The sequence below is a fragment of the Canis lupus genome, chromosome 20 (genome assembly GCF_003254725.2).
Source record: "Canis lupus dingo isolate Sandy chromosome 20, ASM325472v2, whole genome shotgun sequence".
In the NCBI taxonomy this organism is placed as follows: domain Eukaryota; kingdom Metazoa; phylum Chordata; class Mammalia; order Carnivora; family Canidae; genus Canis; species Canis lupus.
In genome coordinates, this window is record NC_064262.1 from 7,179,711 (window position 1) to 7,202,435 (window position 22,725).

Genomic DNA, 22,725 nt, shown 5'->3' on the forward strand with positions numbered 1-22,725 from the left:
TTGTGGCAATTGAAAAGAAAAAGGTTTATTAATGAATCTATTTTATAAGTCAAGGAAACAGCAGTTTTATGTCTCACATCCATACCAAATTCAGCATGTTAGAATTCAAGTATTTGAATTCTATTCAAATATATTTTTGGCCTGGGAGTTTGAGACATTTCGTCCTTACTACTTCATCATACAATTGTGCTTATGTGGGTCTTACATGGCATATTGTTTCTACTGAATTAAAGAACCTTAGCAATAGAAAGGAATTTAAAGGGCACTTAAGCCAACCTCCATTTAGTATAGGAATTTCCTTTACAACATCCCCAAAAGATGTTCAAATGGATTTAATTTGAATTATTGCCATGCCAGGGAACTCCATACACTGCTGAAGTTGACGTTGTTGGTGCTTATGGTCCCTAGCAGATGCCCAAGGATTAAAGTCCTCATTAAGTATTAATTGGCTACTCCTATGAGGACTGCATTGTTCAATGCACTTTGCGGAACACATTAGAGAAGGGTGATACTACACTAGAGCTGTGGTTCCCAAGGTGCGTGCCTCAGGGCAGTGAATTTGCATCATGGGATGGGATATTTTAAACTTTTCAGGAAAATGTGACAGATAATATCTGTCAGGCACCAGATCAAGGTAGCATACAGCTTCAACATTATAGTTTGTGCTATGTTCCTTTTGATGACCTCATATCTCTGCAAAACTGGGTTTTTGGCAGTCATATCATCATAGTATTATGTGAAAATCAACACAGAACAGGAAAGGAATGTGGCAGTATCTTATCTGATTCTAAGCTTTGGGAAGCTGTGCAGTACCCAACAGATCCTGTTAGTAAATAATTGGTTATTTCAGAATAAAACAATGATTTTTTTTCAATTTATGTGCAGTATTTTTTTCAAAGGGCTAATAATTGTTAGGCCAGGACTACTTATTGAGTCATAATTGCTTCATAAATGAAAATTCTGTGTATTTCTTTTGGCCTAATGGGCTCTGTGGAATAATTTCTGAGACACTGAGAGCACTGTGAACTGAGAAGTCTAAGAATTTCTCTGGGAGCTCATAGATAAGTCTTAGAAACCAGAACTCATATGACAGCAATGCAATTAGGATGTCAAATGTCACAGTTATACAATCTCATAGAATCAGTACACATTTCAGGAGATCAGAGTGGAGGGAGTACGGTCAGACCGGAGCACAGCATAGGACAGAGTCAAACAAGTGGGACTGGCCAGGCCCCTGGCGGGTGGGAATGCCTGAACCACAGACAGGAGAAGGAGAACCTTTACAAGAATAGAGAGGATTGGGAATGACTATGGTCTGTTCTGGTGAGGACACTGGTCTGGTGGGGGGCCTTGGAGGGGCAGTTGAGGAGTTCAGAGCTTTGACTGGGTGTTTGGTCCCAGCAGTAATACATTAAAAGCCAGCATTTTCAGAAGATTAATCCAAGCAGGGTAATAGATGGACTGGAGGGTGAGAAGGTAGGAAATTATATCACCTGAAATAGCAATGTGCCTGTATAGGACAAGCCTGATATAATACACCATAGGAGTCAGTACCCTCCTTCAGCAGCCACACTACATGAGGTCCACAATGGAAAGTTCTCAAAGCTATAATCCTGAGAACAGGAATCATAGCCCTTGATTGCATGCCTTGATAATTGCTATTTTAGGATTCTTTCTAACTGAGGCACACTGGAATTGAGTTTACAGAAATTCTGCTTGGAGATCATAGCCTTGCTTCTAGGAAAGTATACAAAAAAGAGGGGTTAAACATAGAATAGGAGAAAAAAATACTGGATCGAAAGCCAGGATACCTGGAATCCAATTTCATTTTGACCAAAAACTCAGAGTCATTCTAGGCCTCCACTTCTTCACTCTTAAAATGAGGGCTCTATGATGTGAGACATGAAGAAATCCTGAATTGCCAAAGAGGGCTCATTTCTATCTGAGGAATCAGGTCCAATCTTTTTGTATAATGATAAGTCGAGCCAAAATTGTGGTTTTAATATTTCATTCCAATTTGCATGAAGCATTTATATCAACAAAGGGCTCTATATTATTAAAATATCATAATCTGGGCTTCTGTAAACTATTATTACTGTAATAGCAGTGAATGTATACAATAGACCGGAATATTGGCAGAGACTTCTAGGGAACAAAAATGAGCTTCATGTACCAAAGCTGCCCCATGATGACGATTCACAGACATTTAAAATAAAAATTAAGCAAATATCTGCTTTGTGTCTTGAGGGAATAAACAAGCTCTGTACAAGCTGCATGAAGACAGAGTAGGAGCATCCAAGTATGATAGGGAGAAGATGATGGAAAATCAGGGGAAATCAGGGAGCAAAATGACTGCTTAGAACTTGACACAGTTACAAACACAAGAATACCCAATAAAGGCCACATCAGAAAGGACATTAAGAAAGTCCTATGGATTTGTGTTTATTTTAATTCAAGCAATGACAGCTTTATTTTTCCTTTCCAACTTCAGAAGGAATGATAATGCATTCTACACAATCAGCACTACTGATTCTTTACTCAAATTGGGTAGAAGATCAAATGAGACAGTATTGGGGACCTCCTAGGGTGATGGGATTATTAAATGTCCGGACCTGGTGATGAGTCACAGAAGATGTCTCTAGCTTTTTAAATGGCCCCCGGATATTACAGTCTCTTTGATAGCCCTGAAATGTCTTTTTAGAGGCACTGGTCTAGTGGGGGCACAAAGCCTCCATGGCCGCCAAAGAAGACCAGGATAAACCTAGCCACAGTAGGCTTCCAAACACAGCTCTGGGTGGCTTTTGCTAGGGTAGGGAGGCTGAGGTTGTTTTATGGTGGAGGAAGTGGGGGAGGGAAAAGGAGGGGGAAGAAAAAAAACACTATCTCATCCTTGGGAAACTAGCACAATGACTTCCCTGGATGAGTTTGTTCAAGCGAAATCTCTACCTCCCACCCTTGCTTACAGGTCAGCGAACCCATTCACAGATTAGGAAGTGACCCACCAGCACCCAGAGTGAGAAGAGGGGCGTGGTGGTGGAAACGTTTGGAGAGAATGCCGTATCCTGTTTAACTTGGCCTTGCCAACATTTCTTTAAAGAGCAAAACGTCCTACTTCCAATGGCCTTTCTGTTCATAAAACGGGCTGTTCTCCACATTTACGAAATCACTCTCCCTGCTTCACTTCACCTCTCCTGCATTACTCTACTCATCTGTGAGACAGGGAAGGAGCTCTAACTTACATCATAACACCGCTGTGGAAAAATGCCTGGAAATAAAAATGTGATATGCTTGCAAAAGGTAATACAATGCAAGTCCTTACAGTGCAACATTCCCTGGATATGGTCTTTATCTCGTTACTGGCCACTCGGATAAGAGAAAATAAAGAGTGAATGTGGGAAATAAAACTAGATAAAGTATGCTGGTGGCCAGAACTAAGAAGGGTTCTCTAAAGCCACATTTATGAACAAGGGCAAAACACAAACTTTGTGACAGTGACGGCCACTGGGAACACTACCTTAAAGTTTCAGAAAGTGTAGAGTCAGCATTAGTACAGACGCAAAATCTTGGATAAGGCTGCAGGTGGATAAATAAAGCCTCACTGTTGATGTGCTAGCAAGGTGCCTTTTCCCCATGGCCTTAGGGAAACTGCCTATGACTCTTCAGCAGAAATAACTTTTGAGGGGATCCCTGGGTGGCTCAGTGGTTTAGCGCCTGCCTTTGACCCAGGGCGTGATCCTGGAGTCCCAGGATTGAGTCCCGCGTCGGGCTCCCAGCATGGAGCCTGCTTCTCCCTCTGCCTGTGTCTCTGCCTCTCTCTCTCTCTCTATATATATATCATGAATAAATAAATAAAATCTGTAAAAAAAAATAACTTTTGAGTAGTTTGGTCAGGACACCTCCACTGCCTGTCAACCAACAGAACAGGGAGCTGCCAATATCACTGAGATCATGGGGTTGGAGTCTGCTTCACTCTGTGTCCTTGTAGGAGACCACGTGAGAGTAAGGGTACCCAAATCTTCATCTGCTATGGTTTCCCATCCTGTTGCCCCACCGTATCTACCCAAACTTCTCTCTCATCGTCTCCCATCATCACCTCATATCTGCCTACCTTCACTGGGTGCTCCTCAATTCTGTCACACTTCAAGATCCATGACAGTCCCTGCCTTCTTCCCCAGATGTTCTAATTCATGACCACCTTACTAGAGCTCACCTGAGCCTTCACTGTGCACCTATGAACAACCATAGAACATCAGGGTTGTTTCTAGGGCATCTTGTTCCAAAGATCTTTAGTGCATGAATCCCTCTCACAAACCCTCTGACAAGTGGCCACTGGGGCCCTACGACTGGTATGAGGTCCATCCTCCATAAATGTGAGTCCTTTACACCCACACACACTCATGAGGCCACCTATTTCTTCTGTTCAGCAGCTTCAAGTATGGGTAATGGAACCAGAGACTCTCTCTGTAACCTCTCCCTAATCCTAAGCTGGCCTTCTAGGGCATAGCCTTGTGTGCCTCACATACGGGACAGCCTTCGGATATTTGGGGATCAGACATAGGTGTCCTTTTTCTTTTTCCAACTAACTACCCCTTCTTTTATTTGAGAATGTTCCAGGTAACATGGTTTCTGATCCTGGTTCTCAACATCTTTCAGCATCTTTAAGTGCAGTCATCTGAAATGAGGTCAGTATTGTATCCAGGTTTGGATACTGGCCATTCAGTTTTGAGAAATGGGAGTTTGCAGTACAGAAGCTGTATGTTATGCCCCTTCATACCATGGCTTCACTCACACAGTACTTGCAAGCATCCATGATCTCTCCTCACAGGTGCTATTTATTGTGTCTCTCCCATTCTAGACTCACAGAAGCTTTTTTAATGATCTAAGGATTTACACTTGTGCCTGTTATATTTCAACTTTCTAGGTTCAGCCTTGTGTCCATCATGATCTCTTTAGATCCTGATTTTAGTGCCCTTCTAGGTTTAGCATCACCCATGAATTAGTTAGACGTGTCTATTCTGTTGTAACCTAAATCATGGATAAAAATGCTGAAAAAGTTTTGAGAACTTATTCCTTTTGACACATCATCTTCCCTTTGGGCTGCAAACTACATTATGCAATACCATCCATATAATAAATGCTTATGTACATTGTTAAATTATTCCAAATTCTCCCCCATATACATTATAATTATATTTTCATGGTAATGATGGAATCTATCTCAATTTTCTTGCTGGGTTTATCCTCTCTTAAGTCTCCCTCTTGCTTTTGCCCTCAGAACTTGGGGAACACAATGTAGCCTGCAAAGCCCAAGAAATACACATTATGTCAATAACATGTTCCTTAAATCCTTTTGTGGAGTCTATCCTGATTGGCTGTAAAGTCAGAATGTAGAAAACCCATCGCATTAAGGCAGACAACATTTGTGAATCCTCTGATTTCCTGTTTGGCTCCAATGTCAATATAATAATAGCTTCTTGTAGATATTTTTACTGTAGGATAAACAGACTAAGCTCCACTTTTAAATACAAGGATTTGAGTAAGGCAGTGCATGCCAAAATGGGGGCTTCTGTGTACCTCCTATAAAATCATCTTCTTGTAATATTCCTTAGTAGAAACAGCTCAAGATGGTCAACGTTAACAAGGGGAGTGCAATGGTGATAGTCCTCATCAAATGCATTCCCCATCCCCAAGAGAACTGAAAACATAATCAGGGGAAAGATAATCCCACTTTGACAGAAAAAGGAAAACAGGAATCTAAACATGTTGGAAGCTCAGTGGCTATTTGATGATTCTAAGAACCACACTCTTGTTCAGCTTAGAAAACACTATACCGTGAGGTTTGGACACCAGGGAAATAGGACTAAGGTCCTAGGGCATCTGTTTCTGTTCCTTTTCAGACTCTGGGATAGAGCATGACTGGCTAGAAAAGATGGGGATTTCACTTCCCTGACCATGACCTGGTTGGGGGTTGTGGCTGGTGGGGGTAGAGGGCATATTAGAATGTGTGTGTAGGTGGGGAACGTAGGAAAAGCATTTCTAATATGACTATTACTTTGTTTCTTTTTGATCATAGCAGGCTATCTAATACATAATAAACTTCGAATTCTTAAATGATATTAAGTAGAAAATCGGGATTTAGGGGTGGGCATAGTTGCAAAAAGGTCAAGAACCCAATGCAATCTAAGGTGATAAGAGGTTGAAGCAGTAGTTACCTTTGGGGTTACTGCAAGAAATGGGTCCAAGGCTCTGGAGTACTGGAAATGTTCTGAATCTCAGTGTGGGTAGTATTTACACAGGTGTGCAGATCAGAAAAATTCATTGAGATGTATACTTCAGATTTGTACACAATCAAGATTTAGTTGTATATAAATTATACAACCCTCAAAAAGTTAAAAAAAAATAACAAAAAGGTTGAGAACCACCAGCTTGGTAGCCTCGTACTAGCCTTACTATCATCCCCTTTAACTTATGGTACTGGTATGAGAGGGGTGCCCAGCTCTTTATCACTCCAATGTTTATAAGATACAAAAGGATGTTGTTAACTTGGGGAAGCTGAGAAATTATACCACCCATCAAAGTAATCTTTCAACGAGCTGAATTCTAGGTCTTCGTGAGGCCTGATGCAAAGCTGGGGTGTCTCTTAGAGCCAGTTGGGACAGCATGAACCCACGGGAAGGAAGGGTGATGGTCCCCAGACACAGCTTTTCAGACCTGCAGGAAGAGGGTCTGCTGGGGCCAAGCTACCAGCTGAAAAGACACAGGTCTGGGGTAACAAGTACCTTTCTTTGCTTCTAGCTTCCAACCGAGGGACAAGAGGTCAAAGGAAACCAAAGGGAAGACATTCTAACTCTAGGGAAAGGTAGTGGGTCTGAGAAGCGAGGCTGAGGCCTTGGGGTCTCAAAGGAGGCAGCAGACCCAAATACCATGAGACACTGAGCGCTGCTGCCATTTCCACAGCTGCTTCTGGCACTGGGCCAGGGGTGGGCAATTTCCCCTCTTTCACAACATCAATATATTCGCATCATGAACTTTCCATTTTAAAGGCAGGCAGACCAGGAGAGCAGAGTATATAGAGTGATAGGAGACCAGAGAGGGAGAAAAGATTTCCAGGATGTGTCTCACATGCTTCCACACGTGGAGGATAAAGGGTACTCTGGACGCTGTCTCAGATACCTACTGCATTACAGTCCTTTGTCACAAAAGTCTCAGGGGCAAGGGAAATGGCACTGATTTGCCACCTACTCTACCCCCAGCCTAGTGCTAAGTTTCTCACAAATGTCTGCCTGTTTGGTCCTGACAGACTTTACAGCGGGCATCTTCACTCCCATTTTATAGGTAAGAACACTGCAGCCAGCCCACAAAGATGAGATGATTTGTCCACAGTCATACCACTGGCCAAAGGTAGAGGCAGGAATCAGAGTTCTGAAGATCAAGGCTTTCTCCACTTTAGCTGGTCTCAAGGCAGAATCGGAGTCTCCGTTCACCAAGCTCAACAAAGTTCTGGCCGTTTTGGGATACTGTGGTATGGACGTTAAGTGTAAGGCTTAATTCAGGGGTTTGTTATACAATGCACTTGTTGAGATTCTGTTTTCACCTCGATTACAGAAGATAGTAATTTGTTAACTTAAATAAGACCTTATATACTCTTTTGACAACAGGAGAAATCAGTGACATAATGATCTCAGTACTTGCTATGTAAAATACAAAAAAATGTAGAACTCTAGGTTTTTGTGGTAGTCCCACACACATTTTATTTTGTTATAGGATATAGGTGGAACTTATAACGTACAACAAATAACTAATCCTGAGTGAAAAAAATTTAAGATCCCTAATTGGTTTTGTGGTAAAAAATACAACTTACCATTTAAAAAATATAAAATCTACCATTTTAGCCATTTAAAAAAGTACAGCTCAATGGCATTAACTACATTCACATGCTGTAACAACCATCACCATCATCCATCTCCAGAATTTGTTCATTTTTCCAAACTCTGTCCCCACTAAACATGAACTCCTGTATCTGTTCTTAAAGTAGCAGTTTTCACAGTACTTTGCCCGGAGCACATGCTTAGAAAATGCTTGTTGAAGAAAAGTGAGATTTATAGTCATATGAGAGGACCAACTATTATATTATATAAATAAAAGAGATTAAAGTGAGTATATTTTTCCATCACTAAAGACTAACAGCATCCATAGCCAAGAAGAATTAAGAGTAATTTATGACTTGTTTACTCTTCTGGCATCAACTCTAATCATCTGTTGTGACTAAGACCTCTTGTTCCTTTTAGATGCATTAGCAGGTGGTAGTGAAGTCTAGTGAAGGGGGTGGGAAAGAAGAGATGGCTGGCTAGCCAGCACTCAAGGATAGTTGTTGCCCTGTCACTCACTCTGTGGAGAGGGACTCAGTACTCTCCTAGACAAGCTTCCTTTGACAGATTTGTATGACTTGGCAGTGACCCTCTGATGGAAATTCACTGAAGAGCATGAATCTCAAGTCCTGGTGAGCAAATCTTTCAGAGAGCTTCTGTGCATAGAAGCTGCCTGGAAAGAAGGCAAAGGCTTCCCCAGTACCCTTTTGTGTGAAATTGGGGAAGCAGAGAAGCATGGATCACAAGGCTTTTTATTGATTTCAGGGCACCACAGAAGCATGCAAAGCCTCAACAAGCAGCTCCTTTACTTCAGAATGATCTAATGTGGTAAAGACACAATGCCCTAAGTGGAGAGGGCTGGAGGTAGGCTATTTGTTGGGGACAGGTTAGCTGGATTTTCAAAAAATGACTGAGGGACCAGGCATGCACATAGCAATGGCCACTGGGCCACTGGTTGACCTTACCTTTCTTTAGCAAAAAAGAAAAAAAAAATTGAAGTAATAAATTTTGCCAGAGAAAAAACTGTTCATTGGGACACTACTCATGTCTGTGGTTTTGGATTCTTCTGACAATTGTTGTTCATTAACTTTTCCTTTCGTTCCTGGAGACTATACCTTACCCAATGTTTCATACTCAAAACCCTAGGCTGGGAAGGTGATTCTGAGCTGGTAGATTTGGACTAGTTGAGAGATGCTCTGTTCCAAGAGAGGGGACCGATAATTATCCAGGCTTTGGAAGTAACTTTATGATGTTTGGATTTTGTGCTGGCACCAGCCTCTGGGTTTTAAGCACTCTGCTGTCATATGGCACGCAGCCTCTCCAAGAAAAACTCTATAAAATGAAAATACTTTATTGCCATGGCCTTTGACTTTTTGAGTCACAAAAATACTGTAATCTCTTGCAACATTTAATTTAATTTAAACTAAGTTCACCTAAAGAAAAAATTAGTTCTGAATCTGCCCATTTCATTTCTTAAAAAGCACTAGTCTTCTCTATGGTGTCACTGTTTTGTTTGCTATGTGCCAAACTGTTATTTCACATACGTGAAAAGAAAATTGGCATCAAGTCCGTATGAACTCAACTACTGGCAAAGGCAATGCTAGAGCTTGCCATTGAGAAGATTAGATTCCCAAGAAACTCCTCTAGCACTGTCCAATATCCACAAACTAAAAGAGTGTGTGTGTGTAAATATACACACACTTATTTGATTTGAAGAAGCTGATGCTGCATACCCACCCCAGAGTTCAGGTAGGGTAGTATTCCATTAGTTTAAGTTGCCCCGAGCTTAAATATCTCAGTTGTACATAACTAAAAAAAAAAAAGAAAAAGAAAAAAAAACATAACCAAAAAATTGTGCATGATTAATAAGATAAATAGGAAATTGAGAATTTATTTTTATTCAAGTCTGAACTTGCACATTTTGATTATCTCCCTCACATGCTTAAAAATTGGATGATTCATACTTTCCTTATTGATTAGATCATGTTCAGTTGGTATGGGGGGAGATTAGGAAAAGCACTTTTAAATTTTCATCTAATGTTTTCTCTTACTTTTTAAAGGTCTTTTGCTATTTAAGTCTGCCATTTTTAAGACTGTTTAGCCTTTGCCCTCACAGATTCAAACGTGGAACTAAACCAAGAGAAAAATGGAAAATTGGTATTATCCAGAATTGTGGTAAGTAGTCTGGTACTCTGAGGCAGTAGTTGAAAACTGTGCTCTCTGGAACCAGGGATCCTTAGTCCCCTGTAATAACGCAGCTCTGGTGGCTGTGCCACCGCAGCAGGCATCTTTGTGTCTGTTCCGTCTCTTTAGGGCCTTGCCCTTAAAGTGCACTATTACGGGCTCAAGAATGATTGCAGGTGAGGTTAGGCAATCATTTGAAACTGAGATGTATTCTTTCATAACTCGGTCTTACAAAGGTCGAATATATCTAAAAGAAAGATGGAGATCCACTTTGGAAAAACAGGCAGAGACTATTTATTAGGTTTGGATACTTCAGATTTTCATATTCATTCTCTAAATAACCATTGTGTTTTTCTTAGTCACTAGGGAACCACCTATGGGGACATACTAAGTTCTCCGACAGGGCTGTCAATCAGAGAGACTCTATCTTCCCTACCCTGCCCCCAGGGATGACATGCGACCCAGGCTTGGCCAATCGAATGGTATCATTTCCTTGGGGCTGGGAATTAGTCCAGGGGGTGGAGTATGACTCACTAGGGCCAATGGGAGTCTTTCCTTGAGGCCAATTTATGAAAGGCAGAAGACACATGTTACTAATAGAGTTGCTCAGCAAGGAAGATTAGAATCTGGGGCTACTGATGGCCATGTTTCCTACCACAGGGAGAAGTCTAGAAACCTATCCTAAAAACAAGGCCAGGCACAGGCAGACTCAACTGAGAAATGAACAGAAAGTAAGTCTCAGGAGGGACCGAGTCCCAGTTTCTAGCTCTGGTTCTTGCAGCTCTTTTTTTCATCCTATTAGTGGTTCCAATAACATAACTTAAGCCAAGAAATGTACTCTTTGCTAAGGTTGGTTAGGATTAGATGTTTGTCACATGGAAAGAGTTCTGGATCATGCAGCGGCCCATCCTAATTTGGGAACCAAAGTGTGTTACTAACATTAGTGATTAATGGCTTTCCAGGTGCCACTTATGCCAATGTTCTGCTAGTGGCATCCCATATCAATTTATAGGTCAAGAAAGGAATGCTGATATGCCTACAACAGAGCGAGGAAAAATGTTTGTGTTTAAAAAAGAGCACAATTATGTTCCCATTTAGCATTTCTCAGCACATGGAGCAGATTTACATTTGTTACTGGTTGATTCAGGAGTTTGTAGCCCAAAAATTCTTACCCACATCTCATTTCATCAGTATCCTTCATCTACCTTATGGAACAAAAGGCCAGGAACCAGATTGGGAAAGAATAAAAGAAAAGCTTCCATTCATAGAAGGGCTTGATTCTTCCTCTCCATATGTTGAGATTCTGCTTCTTTCGCTAATCCAGAGCTGAACATCTCAAAGATGCTGGCAGGTACAAACATGCTCCCTTTTAATTACACTACCAAATTGCTGCAATAACTGATTGCCAGTTAAATAATTATAATCAAGTGCCCATTGTGCATAACAATCATTTAATGACTACCATCCGAAAACACTATAATAAAGAGAGCTTTAATAAAGAAAACTGGAAAAGAGCCAAGGTTTTATGGCGGTTTGCTTAAAGGGAAAGAGAGTCATAATCTGTATTTAAGATTAAAAGAAGCCTTTAATCCAGATGCTCAACATTAAACAAGAGAGTGGAGTCATGTTTTGATCAAAAGTTACTGCATGCATAAAAGAAAGTAATGTAAATGTTCTTTAAAAAAAAAAAAAACTTCAGTAAATTATATTAAGTAAGTGTTTGTAACCATTTGCTTTGGAAAAAAAAATTAAAAAGAAGAAAAACATCTGATTTTCATTTTGGATAAGAATACTTAGCTAAAATAAAATAAAAGGGAATAGCATTTTATTTGATTTGTATAATATCATTGAAAATCGGTGAGATGCCATTCAACTTACCTGGTACCAGTAATCATTCCCCTTCTACTGACCCTACTTATTTTTTGCCCTCACTTTACTAGACCAGACCCATATCTTTGGGAGGTATAATTATATTCTCACACAAAGTCCTAAATTGAAATGATTTTGGTGATCTCAGCTAGCAAACAGTAGTTCTCATTGGAGGGGGGAAAACAAAAAACAAAAAAAATCTCACCACATAAAACTCAGATCAACTGACAGCTACTGCCCCTGCTGATGTGTGGAGTATTTGGCTAACAAATTAAGGCTGCAATTCCTAGAACTGCAACCATTTTCTACCAGCTGATATGGAGCCTGGCCAACAATAAACACCAGAGATTCCAGATTTTGCTAGAGTGAATGCTAAAGGCTTTCAAGAAGGAAGAAAATAACTCAAAAGAAAACCAAAACTGGTTCCTATAGATGAGAGCAGATTGGGCTCCAACAGCTCTCCTAGTATCTCAGGATACAAAGGAGCAGGACTTGACCCTTGTCAGGTGCCCACAGAAACAGCCACTCCTCAGGAGGTCATGATGATGTCTTGGGGCTGTGAAAAGCCCCTGAGCCCCTGAGGGAAGCATATCAAAGCTAGGGATCATTTCTGTCCCAGGGTGAACACACAGAGCAGAAGAGGCTACCCTGGTGCTCTTGAGATGCCCCAGAAAGCCCAGTTCCTGGTGTGTGTGCGTGCGTGTGCGTGTGTGTGTGTGTGTGTGTGTGTGTGTGTGTGTGTGACAGAGAGAGAAACAGAGACAAAGGACACAGATGAACTGGGGGTAGGAAAAAAATGCCTACTTGCTTATTTGGGGGTAAAGGGCAGACAGATCAGGACAGGTTTTCTGAGACCATTCTAACTTAAAACGGACTTAGGAGAAGGTATAGGAATTCAGTGAAGACACCAGGACTTTGGACATTGTAAGTTAAGTGTATCAACAAATTCTCCTTCAAAAGGTTCCTGCTTTTTAGTCTGTGTTAGAGGCATCTCATCACCTGGCCTGTACACTGCTGGGGGAATGGCTTGATGGTCCATTTTATCCCAGGCTCTCCCACAGCACTACCTGCAGAGTTTGACAGCATGTGGACTGCTCTGGGATGTGTGTTCCTACAGCAGGCTCTTCACCATCACCTGGAACCAGCTCTTCTTTGCATCTCAAAGTCACCACCAAACTCCAGTGTGCTTCCTAAGGAGCCTCCCAGCCCCCTTCTGGGAATTTGGGGTCTAGCCATTGTGCTGCCCCTGTTCCCTTTCCTCGCTAGTGAGTGGTCAGCATCTAGGCTCTCCTCATCACAGTTTCTTCCTTTATAAAAGGTAAAGGTAACATTGACACCAAACTCAGCTTATAAGGTTCTTCATGTGAGAGAGGACTTGATGAAAAATGCACAGAAAGCCATGTGACTGGCACTGATAAATGTTCACTAAGCAGGAGCCATTATTGACACACACTGTTGCCTCTAGGAGAAACCCCAAATTCAAATTCCTCTGCCAGGTATGTGATAACATCGATAATTATAACGACATAACTCATCTTGCTCAGCCACTCACCCCAAACATTCTTGTTCCTAGTTTTTTACACCCTGATCCATTCCCCACATAGCAGTCAAGGCATTAAAAAATATGCAAATCACTCCCTGTCATTCTCCTGCTTAAAACACAACACAAGCTCTCTCTCATGGCCTAGGAGAGCCCCATCACCTGTTCCCTGCCTGTGTCTCCAACCTTGCTTCCCACCACTCCCCAGCAACTCACTGTGCTTTTGCCATGCTGGCTATGTTCTCTCCCCCCTCCCCCACCCCCCTTTCTTAAATTGAACAGGCTTATTCCCACCATTGGTCTTTGCACAGGATGGTCCCCCTGCCCAGTCTCTTTCTGCATACATGTGAGGGTCTGCCTTCAGGTCTCAAGTCAGAAGCTGCCTTCTCAGATGGGTCTGCACTCACCCGCCAGTCTAAACTGTCTAACTTCTGACCCCTATTTTTCTCCTCCTCTGCTCCCCATGCCAATTCACTCTACCCTAACACCCTGTTTTGTCTGCATCTTTGTGCTCGACATTATCTGAAAGCATCTTTGTTCGTTGTGTATGAAGCTCCATGAAAACACAGACCTTGCCCTGTGTGTCTTGACTACGAGTACTTACAAGGAGCCTAACAGCAGGCAGTGAATGAATAAGCTGTATTTCCCCACAAGGCCCGACATACCGGCTGCCACTTTACTAGGCACTCAGTAAGTCTCAGCTGAACTGAAGTGCACTGAATTCAACCAAGTCCTAGATGTCCAGGGTATAGAAAAAAATCTTCCCTGGACCAAAGTCTTGTCAAATCAGGCGGACAATGGAGAGCTCATAACTGTGACCTGTGTTTATCAAGGTCATGAACCCTAAAAGGCAGGGGTCATAGGGGTGAACATGTGTAAAGACACTTAGAGGTCACAAATGTTTCTGGGTTCAACAGAAGGCTGAGCAGACATAAATGCTTAAATTTATGGCACACAGTAAACAAAGTGGTGAATGAGCATACTGTACAACTGGGACCAGGGTAACATTTAAAATAAACTCTTTTTTAAGAAGATATTTATTTGAGAGAGACGGGGGGGGAGAGAAAGAGAGAATGCACATGAGTACGCATGCACACAAGTTGGGGTGGGGCAAAGGGAGAGACTCTCAAGCGGACTCCTCGTTGAGCATGAACCTGACATGGGGCTCAATCTCATGACCCCGAGATCATGACCTGAGCCAAAACCAAGAGTCTGATGCTCAACTGACTGAGCCCCTAAAATAAAATCTTGACTTAGTATTTATATATGCCTAGTCATGTTCAGAAAGGAGTTCAGATAGGGATCTAGAGGCAGAATTCACCATTTTCTGAACTTGAAGAGCACCATCAATTATACTGTATCACATGGCACTTAGAAGTGACAGTATCTTAATTCACTGTTTCCAATGTGTTAGTCTTACCCTTTGGCTTCAGGTCATAAATTGGAGCTTCTACTTTTCCAATATGTTTGAGTTCCTAGTCTAATTCTTGGAGAAAGGGCTTTGAAATTTAGCAGATTTGCAACGGAATCCCTGGTCTTCCACCAGTTCTATGATATTTGGCAAATTATTTATCCTCTCTTAGCCTTAATTTCTGCCTCTTTTAAGTGGTGATGACACCCATCCCACAAAGCATTGCTATGAGAAATAAATGGGATTATTTTCATGAAATTTTGGTCTACTGATGTACTTAACAGAAACAAGTACTCAATAAATTACAATTTCTGTCGGGTAGGTGGTAGGAGTTCAAAAATACTATGTGGCAACCAAATTGGGGTGGAAAGCATGCCAGGAAACAAGTTTAGGAAGCATAGTAGGAAAAGAAAACAAACTATCAATTGGAAAAGATTAAAAAAGGCCCAAAGTGCTGTAATGTTCTGTTATTACTCCCCATTTAAGAAGGATCTACCAATATTGTTATTTTATGCTTTGGTCATGGTGACAAGTGGCAGTCAGGGATGAATATTAGAAGAAAGCAATTGCTGAAGATAAAAAAATCACTGGTTAACTACAGAAAGTAAAGGGAAAGCATATTCTTGAGAACAGTATTTGCTTTAAATCTATATAGTAGTTGAGAACTCATGACAGGATTCCAATTAAAAATCATCAGGAATTTAAGTATTTCTTGATCCTATCAGGAAATGCAAGTCATCATGAAAAACTGCTGTGTTCAAATCCCTCCATTTGGCATTCCCTGGCTCTGACACATACAATAGAGCTGTTGGCCAATCACAAAGGCTAGGGTGAAAAGTAAGTGCAAGAAAGCAGTAAACTATCTTCAACAGTCCTGGGTGGGGGGTATTTATAGAAAAAAGGGAAAAGACAAGCCACCTGCTTGGGGTCTATCACACCATTTAGCTCTAGGAAATAAGAGAAATATTAGAAATATTAGCAAAAAGGATATCTTTCACTCTGTTTGCTCAGCCTGCTTTATCATCATCTTTGTGATAACAACACAAGTTTCCTAACTTTTCACCAATTTCTCCCTGCCTCTCAGAGGCTGTGTGATTTTGGTGGGCTGTTTACCCTATCACCACAGGAAATGGAAACATATCCAGCTCTGACCAGTGAGAGCTACCTCCTTGCCCCCCAAATGGTAACTGGGTCACTAGCAACCGGTGACGCAGGACCTAAGCTAGGACCAATGGGAAGAAGGCTTTCTTTCCACGGGAGTTGCTAAGCCTGGAGATAGAAGCCGTGAGCTATTAGTGCCATCTTGTTATCCCAAGGTGAGAGTGCCTAAGAATAAAGCAGTATAGAGTAAAGCCAGGCAAGAGTAGAAGATGGGAAAGTTATCACTGACACTTTTTGAACATTTAGATCTAGTGGTACCTAAGGCTAGAACTACCCACGAATTTTTCAGTTATTTGAACATACAAATCTTCACATTTGCTTACATTTCTTTGAGTTTGTGTCTAACTTCCAACGCAAAGAGTCTGACTGGTAACAGTAATTAATTCTGTAGAGTTTAATCCTAAAGGAGTTATCTAAAAAAGCCATCCACGAAGTATTTTTCTGAGTTCTCTTTAAAAAAAGGGTGGGGGGAAGAGTTAGAATATGTGAGATGCTGGGAAACCACCTATATTTCTCACGCCAGCAATCCTATTGCATCAAATATACATATGTATGATACAGCAGTATACATGAGACAACTGCACTGTGAGATTTCTGTAGACAGAAGGAGACCTTCTATTTATTATGTCCCTGTTCCTTCACCTTCACCTCACCATCAAAAAGAGTCAAACAGTCATTCATTCTTTCAAAAATGTTCTTAGTAAGTGCCGTATGCTAGGTACTGAGGATATAAAGATAATCAAGACATTATTCTTATTTTCAAGAAACTAGCAGACGATTATGATCCAATGTGACAAGGGTGAGAAGGGAACCAGGGGGGCCTTCAGAAAGGATGAAAGCTTGAAGGATGAGCATGCGTTTGTCAAGTAGAGAGAATGAGTGCCAAGGGATAGGTGGAAGTATGGGGCAGCTTAGGAGGTAGGCTAGAGCCTGCTGTAGGAGCTGTGACTGCCACTCTGAGGAGCCAATCTTTTTTTTTTTTAATTTATTTATGATAATCACAGAGAGAGAGAGAGAGAGAGAGAGGCAGAGACACAGGCAGAGGGAGAAGCAGGCTCCATGCACTGGGAGCCCGACGTGGGATTCGATCCCGGGTCTCCAGGATCGCGCCCTGGGGCAAAGGCAGGTGCCAAACCACTGCGCCACCCAGGGATCCCTGAGGAGCCAATCTTATCCTGAAGCAATGTTCAGCCTCTACAAGTCCCTGAGTAACATGCTCGGATCTATGTGTCAGAAAGGGATGCCTGGTGGCTGCAGGAGGGTGGGCTGGAGGGGACAGGGACTGAAGGACTCACTGGAGCCTGTGATTGTCAATGGGAACTGGCTGTGGGACTTCGATGTAAAGCCAGACTAGACTAGGAGGCAAGTGTCTATAGTTCCAACTTGAAAAACAATAAATATATACATACAGATAACTTGAGAACTGGAGAATTATCCTGGTCAAGACGATTATCTGCATCTTAATGACAAAGACAGAACAAGAGTAATATAGGGAGATGGTAATACACCTCTGTGCTTTCCTCAGATTCCAGGTCTCATCCTCCTCCACCTAAGTTCTTTTCCCAAACTAAATTCCATCCACCTCATAACTTAGCTTCAGGGACGGGCGTCTGCTTCACATCTGCTAGCGGTCCTTAGGGCCCTCTGTGCTATGGCATCCCTATACTTTTTATAAAACTTGTTCACTGAATACACCTCTCTGAACCTCAACTTCCACATCTTTAAGATGGGAATACAGACATTTATCTTGGAATAAGGATTGAATAAGAGAGCACGGCACAGAACCTGGGATGTGAAAAATACCCAATACACAGAAGCTGCCACACTCCTGCTGAAGATGACATCACTGCACTGCCAAGAAACAAAAGACACCTCAAACCTACCAGCAGCTTTGCACTTCCAGGGACTTCCAGAACTTCCAGTTAATAGAATTTTGTGGTAAGAGCAAGGCAGAGGCACTTTACCAGGTAAAGTGCATGGACTAACACGAGTGCACTAACTCGGAAGGCCTCTAAGGAATCCAATCAGGCCACAGTGAAGGGTGAAACAGATGTTCATGCTCCTAGACACAGAAATGCAGTACTCATCTTGTTCCTCCTCAGTGAAAAGGTTGTTCTATTGTTGCCCCTCCTCGAAAAGCTAGGGAATGTTTTGTAACTGAAATAAGAAACTCAGGGGACAAGCAGGTTTATTGATGATCTGGTTTATTTTGTTCCTAAAGCCACATCTACAAAGATAGTTTCTTTATAGAATTTCCTACTACCCTCTTCAACCAAACCTTTTTCTGGACAAGTTGGGACTTGGCTACCAATGAGCCTGGCTTAATAGTTTGTGCAAATGAGCAAACTCAGGAAGAGATTAGAGAGCCATAATGCAAAAACCCAACAAGACTGGGCGGCTGTACACTGCTTCAGCATCTCTATCCTCAACCCACCCACACAGAGCTTTGGGTGCCAGAGGAACAAAGCTGCAGAGTTTGCAAACACTAAAAAAATATAGTCAGTTCACTTAGGGCAGTGATTCCAAAGATATCTCTTGAGAATTTAGTGACAATGAACCTCCCCTCCATAACACATGTACATGCAACCTTTTGTGTACAACTCGTGAGTGTTCAGGAACCATCCCTGCCCCACCTGCAGGCCTATCATGGTCCTGTGGGAGTTTAGACAAACCAGTTCATAGGACTTGAAAGAATGAGGTGGGAGAGTCAAGAGCTCCTCTTCTTGGGGCTTAGTTTTCTTCAGGATGCAGTTCATTGCCATGAATGCCCCCTCTTCATAGGGAGAGGGCAAATGAATGAGGGGAAACTGAGCCCAAACACTGATCTGTCACAGGGCCTAACTCTTAGGGGTTATGTAGCACCTTGGAATCTTAGTGGTGTCCACTGTGCTAGGTATGTTAAAGTCAAGGAGGATGCTCTGGAGGTGTGGAGTGGGAAGGGAGCCAGCCACCAGGTTCCCCTGGGAAGCAGCAGGAAAGCCTATTCTCTTTCTCTCAGCTCCACCTACTTCTCCCATTCTCATTCTTCACTTATGCACAGACAGCAGATTCCACAAATGATCTGTACCAGATCCAAATGGTTAAAAATAATTTGCTAAATACCTTCCTAGATGAACTGAAATACAAGACCTTTTTGAGCCTTGTCCAGCCATCTCTCAAAGGGTGAGCAGGGCTCACAGGGCTCACAATCATGCTCTTTCCTAGCTGAGTCAGACTTCTGCCTGTCAATCTTCTGATGTCACAAGTCAAACTGTGCCACGGAAGGCTGAGTAAGCATCTTTAGGAAATAGAAACTCAACTGTAAGAACACAGGTATTTCCAAATGCAAAACATCCCTGCTTGGTTTCTAACTCAGCTACTGTATATAAATTTAGCCATGATACTGGGAGAGGATTTTTTTTTTCTTTTAAAGATTTTATTTATTTATTCAAGAGAGACACAGAGGCAGAGAAGAGACATAGACAGAGGGAGAAGCAGGCTCCCTGCAGGGAGCCTGATGTGGGACTCGATCCCAGGGCCCCAGGATCACAACCTGAGCTGAAGGCAGACACTCAACCACTGAGCTACCCAGGCATCTCACTGGGAGGGGAATTTTTAAAAAACAGAAGTCAAGAATGAAAAGAATAACAACAACGTACAAGTCACTACCTTAGGCAAGACATATAAAGTGGTCAAAAATACATATAAAGTCTTTGCCCTTATGGGGATTATATATATATTTTTTTAAGATTTTATTTATTTATTCATGAGAGACAGAGAAAGAGAGAGACAGAGACACAGACAGAGGGAGAAGCAGGCTCCATGCAGGGAGCCCGATGCGGGACTCGATCCCAGGACTCTAGGATCATGCCCTGGGCCAAAGGCAGGCGCTAAACTGCTGAGCCACCCAGGGATCCCCTGGGGATTATATCTGAATGGGGGCCGGAGTGGGAAACAGGAAATAAACACAAATATTTCAGATAGTGATTAAGTGCCATACAGAGAATAAAATGGGGTAAAGGGATAAAGAATAGTTGAGGCGCTATTTTTATATCCATTTTATAGATGAGGAAACATGATAACAAAAGTCAGGTGGATTATTCAGTGATTCATAGCTAACAAGTAGTGAATTTAAACTTAAGTCTGTCTGATTCCAAAGCTGTTCCGGTATACCTGCTACCCCATGTTATCTCTTCAGCTTCCAGAGAAACCAAAGAATCTGGAGAACAAAGAAGAGAACAGACCACCCTTATTTTTAAAATTCCCTCTCTTTAAGAGATCAGCAAAATTCTGAGATTCATGAACTCAAATGAGTATACTACAGCTTCCATTTTGATGTTAATGCAACTAACATTTGAGATTTTCTACATGTTATTTAACATACTTTAATCCTTAATGCCACCCTTTGGGAGGGGGATTACTGTCTGTATATTTGATAGGAGAGTTTAAGTAACCTGTTGAAAATCACAGAGCTTGTAAGCGTGGAAGCTGCAACCCAGGCCTCATGCTTCTGAGTATATTGCTTTTTCCATTACACCATGCTGCCTTCCAGAAGACTCCCCAAGGAGCTACATTTTTCTCCCACTGGGAGACAAGGCAGTAACTAACTTGGCAGTGCAGACAGAAAGGAGTGACTGTTTTTGCATCTCTGCCAAGCAAGCATTCATGCCCTTTGCAATATGACTTGGACACAATACCCAACCAATCTTTAGCAACTAAGCATTCTAGAATTTGCTGAAGAATTTTCTCACCTTCTCCGTATGGGGTCCAAAATTAAGAGGGGAAAAACATATTTATGTCTCATTCAGAATTCAAAAAGTAATAAATCCTTCAAGGCTCTGGCGAGTTTCTCTAATCCGCTGTAATCATGTTTCCTTGTATAACAAGTCTTGTGATGTCTGTAGCACCGTCTTGCTATAGTAACGGCAGCCTGAATGTTGGGAGTTCTTCTTCTTGTGCCTGGGGGATTATTCCATTTTCCACATTAGGAATAAGCCGCAGACTTTAGGTTCTAAAACAGAGCCAGAAATGCTGACTAGAATCCAGATGCCCAGAATATACTTAGAACTAAATTTTACTGCCCTCTGTGCAAGGCACAAATGAAAAGAATGTACCAACTTCTAGAATACTGGTCCAGAAAGCAAAGTTATGAATAGAGCCAGCATGGTTTCTGCTGCAACCCAGAGGCTCCTTAAAGCTACATGGAGACTTTCTAATTATCTCTTCTGCTTTTTTAGTTTTTTCCCTGGCTTAAAATTTTTTTCTTTTTTTAAATACAAAGCCAAACATAGGAAGAAGGAGGTGCTATAGATTCGGGTTTTCACATACCTCTAGAACTTTATAGAGGTGTCCTTTTACATTAAAAAAATTATTTAGGTTTTCAGGGATTGATTTGATTAAAAGTGACTTTTCTTTATAGTTAAGCACTTCTAATTGTTATTAAAAGAAGTAAACTTATTAAATTCTTTAGTGGAAATAACTTGTTTAATACTAACAGTTGCCCGAACAAGGCTGTTATTATTTCCATTTTACAATACAGGTCTAAGTCTCAAGATGCTCCTGCTGCTAATGCCCAAGGTTACACAGCTAGAATTTCAATATAGGGGATTAGACTCCAGAACCTCTTCTACAATAAAAGGTAAAAGCCCTCTTTCCCACTGCAGAAGAGCCATTGCTTCTAGCTACTGGCTCATCAAATCTTTCCAAATTAAACTTAATTTTCATAGCAGTAATTTTCTTCTTGCATTGTTTTTTTTTTTTTTTCACTAGGAGAATGTTTAATTAAATGGTATAATTACAAGTCCATCTGGCATTCTCAGGTTTTGGAAAGCACACCCCTCAACTGATGGGAGCAGAAACATGCAGGTGTTCTAGAAACCAGCCTACTAGCTGGCAGCATCCAGCTTCTAAGGGTACCAGATACTACTTTAACAAGAGAGTGCATAGTTAATTAATCAGGAGAGTCAATGAAGGGAAAGTTGATTAGGAAAGCTTTATTGAATATATATATTTAAAGATTTATCTATTTAATTTTTTGAGAGAGAGCAAGTGTGCAAGCATGTGTGCACAAGCAGGGGATGGGCAGGAGGAGAGATAGAATCTCACACACACTCTGTGCCGAACCTGAGCCCAGTGTAGGACTCCATCTCACAAGCCTATGATCATGACTTGAGATAAAATCAAGAGTTGGACGCTTAACCAACTGAGCCACCCAGGCACCCCCTAATATATAAATATTTTTTTTTAAAGATTTTATTTATTTATTCATGACACACACACACACACACACACACACACACACAGAGGCAGAGACACAGGCAGAGGGAGAGGCAGGCTCCATGCAGGGAGCCCGACGTGGGACTTGATCCCGGGACTCCAGGATCATGCCCTGAGCTGGAAGGCAGATGCTTAACTGCTGAGCCACCCAGGTGTCCCTAATATATAAATATTTTTAAAAGCATATCACGCGTCTTGTTTTTCAACCTGTACTCAGTCATTCCTCTCAGGACGGACTCTCAGTTTGTTTCAGATACCCTTAGTTTTCAATGCTCAGCACCCTTGGGCTCCTAGTAATGGCAAATACCTTCTGATGGGGACTGCTAACCATGTTCTTTTACAGGCCCTGGCTCTCTGGGCCAACCTGACTGGCCCCAAGATGAGCAAAAGACCTAAGCTGGGCCCTGGATTTTGAATCCAGGACTGGAGTGGCCAGT

The 22,725-nt window shown here is 41.8% G+C and overlaps 1 protein-coding gene across 15 annotated transcripts in view; it reads right to left on the reverse strand.

Annotated features, from left to right (window-relative positions):
• The window catches only part of ATG7 (autophagy related 7), a 239,146-nt gene that overhangs the window by 64,853 nt on the left and 151,568 nt on the right, over positions 1-22,725 (reverse strand). For 2 of the 15 annotated variants that reach the window (XR_003137836.3, XR_007404314.1), the window contains 2 exons: positions 20,764-20,971; positions 20,186-20,231 (listed from right to left, as the gene is read on the reverse strand). The exons of 10 other annotated variants lie outside the window; for them this stretch is intronic. Coding sequence is in view for 1 of the 5 variants with exons in the window: in XM_049098238.1 (XP_048954195.1) it covers positions 20,199-20,231 (33 nt within the window). In the remaining 4 variants the exon portion in view is untranslated. Of the gene's footprint in view, positions 1-20,185; positions 20,232-20,763; positions 21,024-22,725 lie in introns of all 15 variants that reach the window. 3 more of the 15 variants (XR_007404315.1, XR_007404313.1, XM_049098238.1) reach the window with 3 other exon arrangements.